The following is a 14,330-nucleotide window of genomic DNA, read 5'->3' on the forward strand; positions in this document are numbered from 1 at the left end:
ACGTTTTGCCATTCATACTCATACAGATTCATACAACAGAAAAACAATTTTAGGTTGAGGCATCAGTAATCTTTTTGTGGCCTTTGTTTGGTGTTGTGCCGTGGGATTTCTCTCGTGTAAAATGTCTGTTTTGGCTCAATAAAGTTTGGGAAACGATGTAAGGTAGCAGAGAGTAGTAGAAGAACTTGAATACAAATAGTTTTAGATTTTTTTTGTTCTTCATTGGAGTGTAGTGTGTGGACACATTAATCAACAACATAGCCACTAGCTTTTAGCCACTAGCCTTTAGCCTTTAATCCGCTATTTTAAAGCTTATGCTAGCACTAATATTTGAACACAAATGGTTCAGGTCACATACTTGGACATACAGTTTGACAGTAGTCACAGTTAAATATTCTTTATCTTCTTTATCCTAGATTACTTCTTTATAGGGAGGGTTTCAAGGGAGAACCAAGGATTAACATATTTGTTTCAGGAATGCTTTGCTGAGACCCTTTGAATGCACGGAATTGAACTCCTCGGGGTTTGCTCATCCACCCTTAAAGACTTTTCATTTGACTGCAATTCCTGGACAATGGAATGAAACTGTGTGTAAAGTGGGCTTTAATTTAAGCAGATTGATTTGTTCCTGGTGAATATGAGCATGAATGGTTGTCCCTGGTTGTGCCCCGTGACTGAATGGCGACCATTCCAGGGTGAAGCCAACATTTTGCCTGGAGTCACATCAATCACGGTTTGTCTTGAACGATCTTGCGCGGACCAATGAGGGTGTCAACGTGAGGTCAAGTGGTAAACTGATATCGCTACATGATCTTATTCTCCTTGAGGCAATATGACTTTCTCCCAATTGGAAGGAAACAATGAATTGTTTCACAGAAGATAACATCAGAGTAAATGTTGGCCGACTTGGATTTGACATTCCTAATCTCTGAGCAGTTCTTTCTTCGAAATAAAATAAAAAATCCTGTGAAGGTGCAAGTGAAGATTCTCATCCAGATGTTTTCAATTCACCAACTTTCACATCTACCAGATGTCCAATGCAGCACATATGGTTTTAGGATTGGATGTGGTTTCATCTTGAATGCTTGCCAGTATTTGTGCTTAGTCATCATTTCTCTGCAGGTTGTTCTACGTTCACGGCCTCGTCTTGGAACTCTTCGTATCATGCCTTGCCTTGTTCGATCCCAGCATGTATACACACAAACACACACACAGACACACACACACACACATATATATATATATATATATATATATTAGGGGTGTTAGAAACAAATCGATTCGGCAATATATCGCGATATTAAAACGCGCAATTCTACAATTTTTAAACATCAATGTTTTATGGGAATATTCAACAAAACGTCTTATTTAGGGTTAGTATTCACACATTAAGCATGGAAGGATGTTATTTTAATGGAACATTAAGCCTTAATATTTAATTTCAGTGCTGTTCAAACGTGAAACAGACTGCAACCTGTTTGTTAAATGCAGTGGCTCAGTTATAATCATACACACAAGTTTACTGATTAGTATTTTCTAAATTTGAGTAAAAAAAAAAATTGCAATAATCAATTTTTAGATTCGCATCGGGATTAATTGTTATCGAATCGTGACTAATGAATCGTGATACGAAACAATCGCCAGGTACTAGGCAATTCACACCCCTAATATATATATATATATATATATAAATAATGCGTAGGATTCCTCCTTTATTTTTATTTTTTTTATACAAGATTTACTGTAGATGAGATTTAAAGATGTTCTGCCAACTTTCAAAGGGAAAACGTTTTTATATTAATTATATATGAATAATGGATATAAACAACATTGTGAATTCTGGTTGGTATAATTTCCTACTAAAATGACACAGTAATTATTAAAGGCATTGTTATGTATATACAGGTGAAAGTCACTCTGAAATGTGGCCAACAAAATATACATTAATGGTGTGGAGTCAGTCAACAGGTTCGGTGTCTTTTATTTGACTTGAGTTTATTTGTAACAAATGAAACTTGTGTCGACAAAGAACAGAAATCCATACAGACCCGTGTGTTTTTTTCCCATCCTCAGGTTTGCACACACTCCGAGAACCAATGTAAGAAAATAAAAAGCACTTGTTGACCCGGAGCAGAAAATGAAAAACAGACAAAAACAAAAACTTTACATATACAGACCAGTTCGACGGGACTGATCCAAGCAACACACCATTATTTTCATTTTTATACAATTTATAAACTCCAGTTTTTATCCATCTACATGATACATTGGGGGGGGTTAAAATAGAACACTTTTATCGTGAAACTCATTTGTGGTGCAACAAAGCCACGAGGTGATCTATTGCACGTATTTCTGTGCCATAAACGGTGATTTCTGGTGCAATCTTTTGCTATATCACTCTGTATATCTGACTTACTCTTCATCTTAATCATTTAAGAATTTCAATTAGTCTCTGTGTTCGGTGTTATTTACATATACACAACTGCGTGAGAATTACAGGGTCCATGTTGAGCGAGTTCAAGTAAAACTTTTTTTCTTTTCTTTTCTTTTTTTCTTTTGGAAGGGGTTGGGGTGTGGGCTAACAGAGATACGAGGATTTAGTGCATAGTACAAGAGAGAAAGTGCAAGTCTTCCCATTACAGGTGCGACCAACGGGGCATCTCCAAAGTGGTACCATGCATACAAAAACAACACCGGGGGCACCAGAACGGTGCCATTAAGAGATGCAACATGGAAAAGAGGAGGGCAGGGCAAGGAACACTGTTGGCTGTGGGATTTACTCCTGTATACACACAATTTGACAATAAAAATGCCTCTGCTGCTTTGATTTCCTCATATAGTGGCCAGATGGTGTTTATTCACTCACCTGCAGGAGTTTCAAATCATAATATAATCATGTCATTTTTTTTTCAACAGATAATGAGATTTAATTATAATGATGTATTCTACTAACTATTATATAAAAAAATACTGTAAAGTGGTGCCTTGAGATTGAATCTGGACTATTTTTTTTGCTTTAACACATGAGCGCAAACTTGAGACACGAGCGCTACATGGTGGTAGTGAACTCAAATGTGCTCACTTCACTGGAAGTCGCAGTTTGGCAAAAAGTGATGATTCATCAACAAAGAGACTTCCAAGCTATTTAATGCCAATTTGAAGTTTACTATCAAATTAAAGGCAATTCACTTTTTACATCCAAATAACTTAGGAATGCCCCCGCTAGCTTAATGCTAACACGTAGCGGCTAATGCCATGCTAATAGTTAGCAATGATAGTTGTGGTTTTAGAACCCTCTAAGCAACAGATATTTGAACACAGACAGCATAGCCAGATAATATAATACTCATAAGCATTTATTGTCTACGAAAGATGACTAATTACATTATTCTTCATAATTATTCAGACTTTATTATTATAATTGAATTGCGGCATTAAATGATGCACAAACCGTTTATTTATTTACTTTTTTTTAATTTTTATGTTTGTCATCACTATGTTTTTATGATTCTCATTAGGACACACAAATGTGTTTTTTTTGGGGGGGGGGGGGGTTGGAATGGATTAATAGTATTTCCACTCATTTCAATGGGTAAAGATGATTTGAGCTAAGACGATATCGTGTTAAGAACGTCACAGAAGAAAGGCACCACACTAAATTACGGCATTAGTGGTCTTTATGCCACATGGCATAAATTCGGAAAAAAAAAGAGCAAACAAAGCGCATGGTCACCCTTGTGAGGAAAATACGAGAGGCCACTGTTTGAGGAAATGCGCTAATAGAAAGTCTGCCTTTTGCTATCGCTGCAGACATTTTTTTCATTCAAATCCTCATTTAATTCATAGCTCATACTTTTGAAATAAACATTTGCTTTACTGCAGTCGGGTCTTAGTTGTGCTCATTTGTTCTCCTTCAAAGCGATATGACTGCATTCCTTTTAAAGTGATGACTATGATGAGCCAGCCTACCATAGAAAAACAGAACACACCAGCAATTTTCACATAGTGGAGCATAACTAAATTATACACATTCTCTCGCCCTCTCTGTCACATACACACACACACACACACATGCATACAACACAAACATACATAAGTGTGCACACATAAAATACACAAGAACCCTTAAACGTAACTTTATCAAAATAGGCGTGTAATATAAGGCACTAGAAATCTAAACTTAAACTATTCATTGGGAGTTGCAATCATTCGTTCGTTTCCCGGTTACCGTGACAACAACATTGCCTACTTGGGGTGGCGGCGACGTGATACGAGATGTTGTTTAACATCCTCGTGTCTGGGACGTGATGCGCCATCGTTAATATTTATCTTCATCATCATCATCATCATCATCATCATCAGCATCATCATGGCATGTGACTGCAGTAAATAAGTGGACATAAAAATATATATAATACATCTACTTATTGCACACGGAATCAGACAGACACACGAGTCAGTGGTGAGCATTCCGGTGAGAACGTCGTCTCGACGCATTTCCACGAGTCTTGTTCTAAAATCTAGGTGACGTTTTAAATAGATTTTCATACCCAACCCCCCAAAACACGGATTTGTGATCTACACTCTTTTGTGCTCTCTCCCGATTTACATGCAGAATGGAGAACTGGCGTGGGACAGCACACGTAATAGTGATGCTTTGGACGCTAAATCGAACCCGAACCAAATCACCCATTGGCTATAATGTAACCTTGAACCTGAAATACTAAACCCAAAACCCTACCCTTAAATGTGATCCCTGACCCTAAATCGGATAGAACATAATCCAGAGCCCTAAACATGAACCTAACTGGATGCTCTAATCCTGAAATGTTACCCTTCCCCCGAACCCGAAACCATCAAGCATCTGGCAGGCAAAGACTTCATTGACTTGCTCATGCAAATGAAAGTGATTATAGAAGAGTGAATGGTGGAACTTTTCCGAGAAACCCCAGACAACTTTTGATTGTATTCCTTTGAATAAAAATATTTGCTAACATAAAAAAAATCAACAAGGAACCGAAAGTATAAAAACAAAATGGGTGCCTAATGTTATAAGCCAGCCCACTTTTCTTTTTTTTCTCTTTTTTTTTTTAAAATGAGTCCCAAGTTGATCTTTTGTTTGTGATGGTGGTGCTTTTTCAACCTCTCAGATTCCCCTTGTCTCAAATCGTGACGAATTAAGTTTGACTGGTGCTTTATTTTTTATGACTAAGTGATTGAAATGTCTTCTTCATTTATAGGAAACAAGAGTCTGCCTCCATAAAAACAACAAACAAAGGGTGGAAAACACTCGGAGGTGTCCATTGCGGGTCTGTGTCTCCTTAATACTGTGTGCTCGGTGAGTTTCCACTCTCCTGTTGGCAAATTCTCCGCTGCTCCAAAGTCCCATTTTGAGTCCGTCCACGAGACGTCCATATGATGGATGCCTCGGAGTTTGTCTAAAGATAGAAAAAAAATCAACTGTCCTGTGACACTCTATCAATCAAGGTTGGTGATGCTACACTGGTGGTGGATGAGGTGAACTGTTCCGCACCCGAACAATGTGAAGCAACTGACTGAAAGGAAACCAAGACAACGTCGATTCTGATCAAGTACTGGAGCGAGTTGCTTCTTCGGACTGACCAATGGCCGTGTTTGGGTCAAAGGGGCAGGTGGAGACCCCTTGTCAAGCAGGTTGCTATGGCTCAGTTAGAGGTGCTCTTTGTGGGTATACGCGGCACTCCCCCCAACCCCCCCCCACCCCTTTCACTCTGCATGTTGGTGGCGCTCTCTTCACAGACACGTCGCCGCCTGGCGCGTTCATCCACGGGCGAGTGGATGAGGTGGGACGTGCCGTGACGCTTTTATGTTGCATAGTGATCAAAGCTTCCAAGGTACTCCAAACTGGCACGATAGCAGAACTGGTACTGGTCCTGGAAGAGGCACAAGACACTGGTGAGAATTGCAAAAAAAAAAAATAATAAAAAAAATAAAAAGCAACATGAGAGACTGACCTCTGTTTGAACGGTGGCGGGTCTCTGCGTGCGCAGCATCTTGACCGTCTGGAAGATGTCCACCACGCCCTCGTACCGCATCCTCTCCAGGACGATGCTCAGCGTGATGAACACGCCCGTCCGGCCTACTCCAGCACTGGTGGGAGACACGTTGGCACTTCAGTAATATTTGTAAAATTAACTGCACTTATTTGAAAAATGGGATAGTTCATTGAAACTGTATTGTGAAGCTCACACAATTTGGTTCGATGCATTTTTATGTTATTTAGGTTTACATGTTTTTTTTTTGGGGAGGTGGAAGCTTTCGTTATTTTACAGAAACTGTATAGTATACCATCATATTCATGGTTTCCCCTAGACTGCGTCCCGGGAAAATATATGCCAGCCCGCTAGGCCTTTAAAGCACTGGGGGAAACCCTGATATTAGTATACATTTGCTTTATTTAAGACATTTTATATTTCTTTGTTTTAAGACTCCATTGGAATTTCAAAATGATAAACCTATATATATATATATATATGTAAATAACTGTTTGTTACAATTGGAAATTTTTTGATCATTTATATGAAATGTCAAAAGCTGATTAAAAAATACATTTTGATTTTGACATACTGTATGTATAAATATTGCAGTAGACAATTGCTAGCTAAAAGAAAATAATTCGGATGACTTTGTAATATTGTCTCAAATGTATCAACATGGTGCTGCAAGTTATAAAGTAAAATTAAGAGAATAGGAATGAGCAGATTTCCCATATATTCACATCAAGGTTATTATAGTACGAAAAACTAACAAAGTAAATTTTTTGCGAAGGAAATAAAAAGTCAAATGCGTTTAAAAAAATACGAAAAATAACTGAAACGACATCTTACGTTTATCAAACTAACTATAATTATAGCAAAACATTTCTTCGTTTTCATCTTTGTCAATTAATATCATAAATGAGCTTTCAGGGTTAATTAAAAAACAAAACAAAACAGTATTTTTGTACATCCATAGCCACAGAAGGAAGGCTAATTGTTTGAGAATTGTTGTTTATGTTATTACACAAACCTTTTTTTTTATTCTGCACATGAAAAATAGTCCATCTATTAAAAAACTAAAACTAACACTAAAATGAAGCATTTACCAGAAAATATAACTAATAAAAGCAAACAAACTGGCTCTAACAACTAATTAAAACGAACTGAACTTAAAATAAACAAAAGCCAATACGAATAATATCATGAAAAATCGGAAACAATTACAACCCTGGTAATCCTCCAAATGAATTCTAAAATGAATTTCCTGGCAATATACTTGCAAGAATACCAACCTGACCTTTGTTTTGTTTTGTTTACCTGCAGTGTACAGTAATTGGTCCATCCTGGCCAAACTGTTCTTTCGTTTTATGCACTTGGCCAATGAAATCAATGAATCCCTCCCCCGACTTTGGCACTCCTTGTTCCGGCCAGTCGGTGAACTGGAATTGACGAACCGTCCGCGATTGTCCGTCCTGGAGGAAAGAACGCGCATCGCTTATTCCACTCGGACTTTGAAACGCTTCATCACGCACGTGCGCTTGAGATTGCATGACTCACTCTGGCGTCTGTGACTTTGAATTCTCGGAGGATGTATTGAGGCATGTTGTACTCGGCCATGGGATCCACCACAAAGTACTGGTACCGAGCTGAGCGCTCTGCGGGCCAATACTGGTGACATTTCTCCTGTGTGGACACACGACACAAAATGCCACTTTGGAGGGATCTACTTTTGTCTTGCTGTGTACTTTTTGTCAATATTTCTCACACTGCTACCGTTTGCTCGTCAGTTCCACTTTCAACTGCATTCAACTTCTTGATTACAAATCAAATAGTTGTGCCCACCGTTTACTCAATATTGCAAACAAAATGTATTGTCGGAGTCGTGTCCTCACAATGCACATCATTTCCTCTCATTATTGAGTCAAAAGAAAAATGTGGAGCCGATGAAATCAAATCAAGTGTATGTGTCTTGTTTAAAACAGACAACAATGAGGCAATTAAAGATCTATTTTTTGAACATTATCTGATACGTATTCCTTTGTGAGTCCGTCTTTACCCAATTAAACAAACAAATAACAGCTGCTGTCTCGCATGTCAAATTACAAAATACCACAAGTCTCAACTAATATAAGCGTATTGGATTGTTCATTTTTCAAAACTGTACAGATTTCAAAATCAATAGCAACGCTTGGATTAACATATTACAGTTGGAGGAAAATTGGCAGAAAGGAAAACAATGAGACAACAACAAGTTTAGAATAGACAACTGTGGAGGGCAAACTTTTGTGCTCAAGGACCACATTTGAATTTGAAAACGGGGCCAGTTCATTCGTAAAAGAGGGAACAAGTTCAAAACGGGCAGCTTTGTTGAGACATATTTTCATTTTGATTTAGATTAGTCAAAAATTTGTGCAAATAACAGATCAACGTGAGGACTGACCGAAAATTATGAAAATTGCCGCATTTGAACATACTGTAGAAGCTTTCCACCCGACAGGGACAGTAAGCAAAATAGTTGATTTTAATAATAAAATCATAATCCATTCTCTATTTTAATTTGTATTATTATTATTATTATTATTATTATTTGCCGAGAGAGCTAATTTTACCGATTTGACATGTCATCATCATTGCTCTTTTTTTTCTTTCCTTTTTTCTTCTATTTTGTATGTGGGTGAGTATGTGTGCACGTGCGTCTAAGACTGTACTCATTAGTTCACCTAAAACCTTCATAAAAATCCCATATTGTTCACCAAAACCGAATATTTCAGAATCCAGCTAGAGTCGTGAGGTTGTCAGGAGACCCCAGGAAGGATCAAAGAAAAGAAAGGAAAGTGAAATCCAGCACCTACTACCCACCGGGTTACCAACCAGAGTCTTTCACCAACCTTACAACCCCCCCCACCCTAGCACCCCCACCCCCCGACCCCACCAACCGCCGCCCCCCCCATTATTATTATTTATGAATTTAGGAATTAAGTTTGCAAATTATTATACAATACAATTTTTTTTTGAATATGTAATAAATAAAATCGACTTTTTTTCATGGCAGCGTCCTTACCCGTCCCATCTCCCTCAATTTGGTGAGCATGACAACGATGGTGGAGTTGTGTTCCCACAGCATCCTCCAGTAGTCCTCCGTGGTCTCCGCCAACGGGCCTTGCGTCGCAATGTAGGCCTTCTGTTGCCTATAATCACACTTGGCGTTACAAACATTGACACCGCTTCGGCAGCCGACAACAAGTGGTGACTGACCTGTATCCATCGATGAAGCTGGCGTTGATGTAGTCGGAGCCCTCCACTCCTCTGATTGGCTGCAGGGGGACGCGCGTGGTCTCGTAGGGCATGATGTTGACCAGCCTGTTCTTGAACTTGTTGCACGGCAGGTTGGCACTGACGAAGCGGGACGTGTGGGCCTTGGCACTGGCCAGACGCTGGCACACAAAACATGACAAGGCGCAGATGACGGGCGGGTAAGAGCACACTTAACAGTGTCAGGAAATTCACTTCAAGTCACCGTCTCCCGAAAGTCATTTGTTCTAATACTAATCTCTCAATTGAGTTACACGACTTCAGTGTTACTTTTCTGTTACAATCACCAAAACTGCATCATATGCCTTTGCACTTATAAAATGTATTCTATGTTAATTATAAACACATATATACATTTTTAAACATGCCAGGTTTTATTATCATGTGTCTCTGCAATGCGAACCTTTTTGTGTGTTTATTTACAGTCTCACAAAAGTGAGATATTTAATTATATATTTTTATGCGACAACACTGAAGAAATGTACTTCTGCGTAACGGTAATTCTTAACTGTTTATATGTTGACTTTTCAGTTCTGTATACTGTATATTGTAGCTACTGTATGTATTCTTGTACAGTTTGACATTCACATTTGCAAATGTAAGATTTATTATTAACATACCGTTGTCCTATACACACTCACTCTGCTTAGCATCATTGTCTGGTACTAAAAATATGTAAATCATGATTCTTGTTAGCTGCTAATGTCCACTTTGCTACTGCAAAACTGGAATGCACCCATTGTGGGACTAAGAAAGACCCAATTCGATACAAAAATGGCAAAACAAAGAACCCAGAAAAAAAAACTAATTCTAAATTTGCTAAAAAAGCAAAACAAAAAAAATCTAATTATACTTAAACATTTGCTACATTTCCCACAAAATAAAATTCCAACAGCAAAATGCAAAAAAAGAACAAATTAAAAAAAAGTATCATTATAAATTCTAAATAATTCAAATTCTAAATTAATAAAATTACTACAGCAAAATAAAACAATTCAAATTATATTTACAAATTTGCTACATTTTCCACAGAATAAAATGCTAACAGCAAAATGCAAAAAAAAAAAGTATAATTCTAAATTTGCTATATTTTTCACAAAATAAAAAAAACAACAGCAAAATAAAAAAACAACAACCTCTAATTATACTTCAAAATTTACTACATTAAAAATAATAAAAAAATAACATTGAACTATGAACTACTAATACTTTACATGTAAACACCAATCAGTGGCAATTCTATATTCAATATTTTTACTGACGGCTGTTTCGTCCAATGACTGAAAAGTCAACCAATAAGAATACAGACATGTAGGAAGGTGATCTTAAACAGAAACCAGTCACACTTAAACAGTGAGCATGGTAAAAAAAGCAAAACAACAAAAAAAGTGGAACACAACAAATTTTCACCCCAAGGTTAAAATGCAATTCAACTCGGGCTACTGATATAGCTGCAAGGAAAATATTACAGTAATGTTATTAGCAAAGTGTGACTACAGCGTAGCAACAAAAAGCGATCATTACTCCCAGTGCGTGACAAGAACGGAGGCAAAAGAATGGAAGACAGAAAAGCAGCCCAGACAGAGCCTCACTGAAATGTCTTTTGGTGTAAGTTTTCTGGCGCAGTGCACAAGTGAAATGAGAAAAATCCTATTTACTGGCCAGCCTCGGGGTACACAGTCAGACAAGTGAATAAACAAGAGAATATTATGGGATGGGGGCATTGAAAGGGAATGGCGCATAATAAAGACAAATAAGAGAAACAGCAAGAGACTCCAAAGTTGGGGGCAGGAAACCACAAGGCCCCATCTTGTCTCACTCTACATGTGTGACCCTTAACTGATCCCGTAGCCCCGGAACACACAATTGTACTTTCTCATACTTGACCAATGAATGACGTCTCAAAACGAGAGAGACCAGGCGGAGGGAAACCACAGACTCCGAGGGGAATGAAACAATACCCCTCGCTTGGTAACAATAGGGTCCCGCAAAGTAAGCTTCCAATATTGGTGGCTATGGGAATGCTGTGGGAGAAACAGACAAACTTTATTTTCCTTAAGACGCAACAAAGCGGGAAAATCCCCCACGAAAAAACCCCACCAGTTTAGATGCCATTTCTTTTGGTACTTCTGAAGTCTGGTTTCGATCACCAACAATCAAGACGGTCTTATCAAGACAATCCGGGACAAACAGACCATTGTGTCTTTAAAACATGTCATTATTTTGAGCAGGTCCGGATAAAATCATGCCCGGGTGGCAGCCAGAAGGAAAAATAATCTTCATGTGAAGTGAGGCTCCTTAAGACTTCAGTGGAACCCCAGTAAAGTTGAACATTGAGGGGTTTGGAGAGAACTTTTGGAAAAAAAAAGTACATCTCTGAAGTCACACAAAACATCACGCGTGGAATTTTGGGAATAACACCCTATTATTTTGCTAAAAATCCAAAATTGCTGGGATGTATTATACACGAGTACATGCAAAATATAAAAAACGACAAACTTGGGGCTGTGAGAAAAAGTTGTGCTTTAATTCCAATATGTTAATAACTCGGTGACCATAATTTGATTTCCAAAAAGAGGACACTTGGTCCGGCCTCGAGATACATAAATGTTGCTCAAAGTTTACTCAAAGATGTCATTATAACTATTTGAACATGCCTTCTCTGTATGGGTAGAAAATCAAACAAAAAACAGGACTATCATTTGAAATCTTACTTAATAAGTGACAAAAAAAAAATGTTGTAAGGCAAGCGCAATCATTTTTGCTCCTGTAATTGAACTTTTTTGTCTTTTTAAATGGGGCAAGCCGGTATTGAACCCTTACCCTCTGGGTTTGGCAAAGCATTACCAGGGGTCCATTTCAACAAGCAGGTTTAGTGAGAACCCTGAGTCAATAAACCCTGAAATAAGGGAAACTGCGTTTTCCTTTTCAGAAAGGGAGGTAACTGAAACGAGAGGAAAAAAAGGTAACTGTAGCCTGTTTCATAAAAAGAGGTGATCTAAGCTCTCGGTCAGTTACCGTAGTAACAGAGTCCATGAACCTAACCTGGTCGGTAGCAGGTTTATCACAATGAACCTCAAGTTTTTCTCTGTACCCGCCTCCTTTCAGCCACACACGACATTTCATTTCCTCATTCATTCAGTCAGCTGCGGTGAGTTTTTGCGTAAATACGCCATTAGCTCATCAGCAAGCTTTGCAGAAGCCCGATAACGATCCTGATCACAAATCAGGTGTGCTAGTGGAGAGAAACATGGAAAACAGGCTGGATAGTGGCTCTCGAGGACCAGACTTGGACACCCCTGATCTATAGCGTAAAGTCCACTTTTGTCACGAATATGGCATGAATTAAATATCGGCATTTCCGGACAATTATCTTTTTCACATCTACATGCACAACTTAATCCATCCTTACATTTGCAACATTACCAGCCGTATATGTGCTCACATCCCAGCATATAATGAGTGTTGCGCTCAGTTTTTTTTTTTCTTATAGCCGTTTGAATAATGTTTTTATATTTCATCTTAACTCATTCACTCCCAACAACGTATAAAAACATTCTATTTTAAATATTGGCATTGCCCCAAAAACATATTTACATTTTTATTATTTTAACTAAATGCTGACCTATTTTGTATTAAAAATAAATAAATAAATATATATATATATATATATACACAATAAAAACTTGCAAAACCTGCCTTTCTTTTTTCCCTACGCCCGTTTGTCGCGTAAAAAAAGTGAACATTTTGCCCGAGAAAAGACATTTGGTCACGCTACATAATATGCAGGGTGCGTGTTATATTTGAGAAATTATTGTACTTGAGTAAAGGATTATTGTGTGTTTTCATGACCTATATTCGCCACAAAAATACTAAATTCAACAAAAGTGTCTAAGTTACGGAAAATAATCGGACTTGCATTCAAAGTGCAGTAAGAAACCAGTGTCACCATTTATTTATCATTAGCAGTCTTTTTCATAGAAAAAAACCCTTCCAATTTTATTTTACGATTACACCAGTTGAATTCATCAAATCGAGCTCCATTACACCAGCGGTGTACTTGCTGGAACAGATTGCGTTCTTCGAGATTCACGCGGTTGATGTCAGATTTACAACTTTAGTGATGGAAAGTGCATTTCCATGTGTTGGTCCACGGTGCCCAGTAACACCGCGATGGAATGCGATGAATGAAGCGACCCGGCCACGTGTTTTCCATCAATACAAGACTGGAAAGACAGCTGGCAGGGCGCAGAGTTCATTGTCATTCTTTGGAGACTGCTGCTGCCAGGACGGGAATTTTGAGGCATCAGCAGAGGAGCTCAATGAAACAGGCTTTTGTTTGACTCTATGAAGTTGTGACCTTTTACTGAAAAACTCACAACTTCTGGAACAACATTGCCTGCTTGCGTTCTAAAGCAGTTTGTAAAATGGTCTTTTCCTTTGAATCCCATAATCCTTTTCAATTTCAACCATGCGTCTGGACTATATGAAGACTCTCGGAGGGGATGCAGTTGGAACTAAAAGAGCCTGTAAGTGCCTCGGGGAAAGATGCTGTCAGAGAGACGGTCAAGGTCAGAATGCAGTTTGTTCTTGCGAAGAGGTTTTCCAATAAAAAGCCACAATATGAAAAGTGGCTGACGAACAATTCCGAGGACAAACGGCTCTTTTCTCTCATTAAAGTCATCTGACGTTCTTCATAATTTACTTCATGTTGCAATTTCTCAATTAGGTTCGGATGTAAAGTTCATGGATCATTAACCTGCTGTCTGTGTGTGTCTTTTTTAAAAAAATTTTTTAAGAGCTTCAAGAGTTATGATCTATTCAAAGTAAGTTCAAATTTCAAATCATGGGATGTGCCACTGTGCCAGCAGAGAAGTAGCAGCGTTGTATAATGGGGCATCAATTTGACAAATGTGGTCATTTATTCTGATTTGATAAGAACAGGCTAGTGTTAATTTACCAGACATTTTTAAATTTAGTCTCAGTTTTAGTCCGGTTTCT

At 38.2% G+C, this 14,330-nt stretch overlaps 1 protein-coding gene across 27 annotated transcripts in view; it reads right to left on the reverse strand.

Annotated features, from left to right (window-relative positions):
- Positions 1 to 1,964: 1,964 nt before the first annotated feature.
- The window catches only part of LOC147169749 (receptor-type tyrosine-protein phosphatase delta-like), a 192,452-nt gene continuing 180,086 nt past the window's right edge, over positions 1,965 to 14,330 (reverse strand). For all 27 annotated transcript variants that reach the window (XM_086082825.1, XM_086082812.1, XM_086082827.1 and 24 more), the window contains 6 exons: positions 9,273 to 9,451; positions 9,079 to 9,205; positions 7,575 to 7,700; positions 7,335 to 7,489; positions 5,994 to 6,129; positions 1,965 to 5,912 (listed from right to left, as the gene is read on the reverse strand). In XM_086082825.1, coding sequence (XP_085938951.1) covers positions 5,844 to 5,912; positions 5,994 to 6,129; positions 7,335 to 7,489; positions 7,575 to 7,700; positions 9,079 to 9,205; positions 9,273 to 9,451 — 792 coding nt within the window. In that variant the 3' untranslated portion in view covers positions 1,965 to 5,843. The remainder of the gene's footprint in view (positions 5,913 to 5,993; positions 6,130 to 7,334; positions 7,490 to 7,574; positions 7,701 to 9,078; positions 9,206 to 9,272; positions 9,452 to 14,330) is intronic.

The sequence above is a fragment of the Leptonotus elevatus genome, chromosome 8 (genome assembly GCF_054856555.1).
Source record: "Leptonotus elevatus isolate MCC_2025b chromosome 8, RoL_Lele_1.0, whole genome shotgun sequence".
NCBI classification, from domain to species: Eukaryota; Metazoa; Chordata; class Actinopteri; order Syngnathiformes; family Syngnathidae; genus Leptonotus; species Leptonotus elevatus.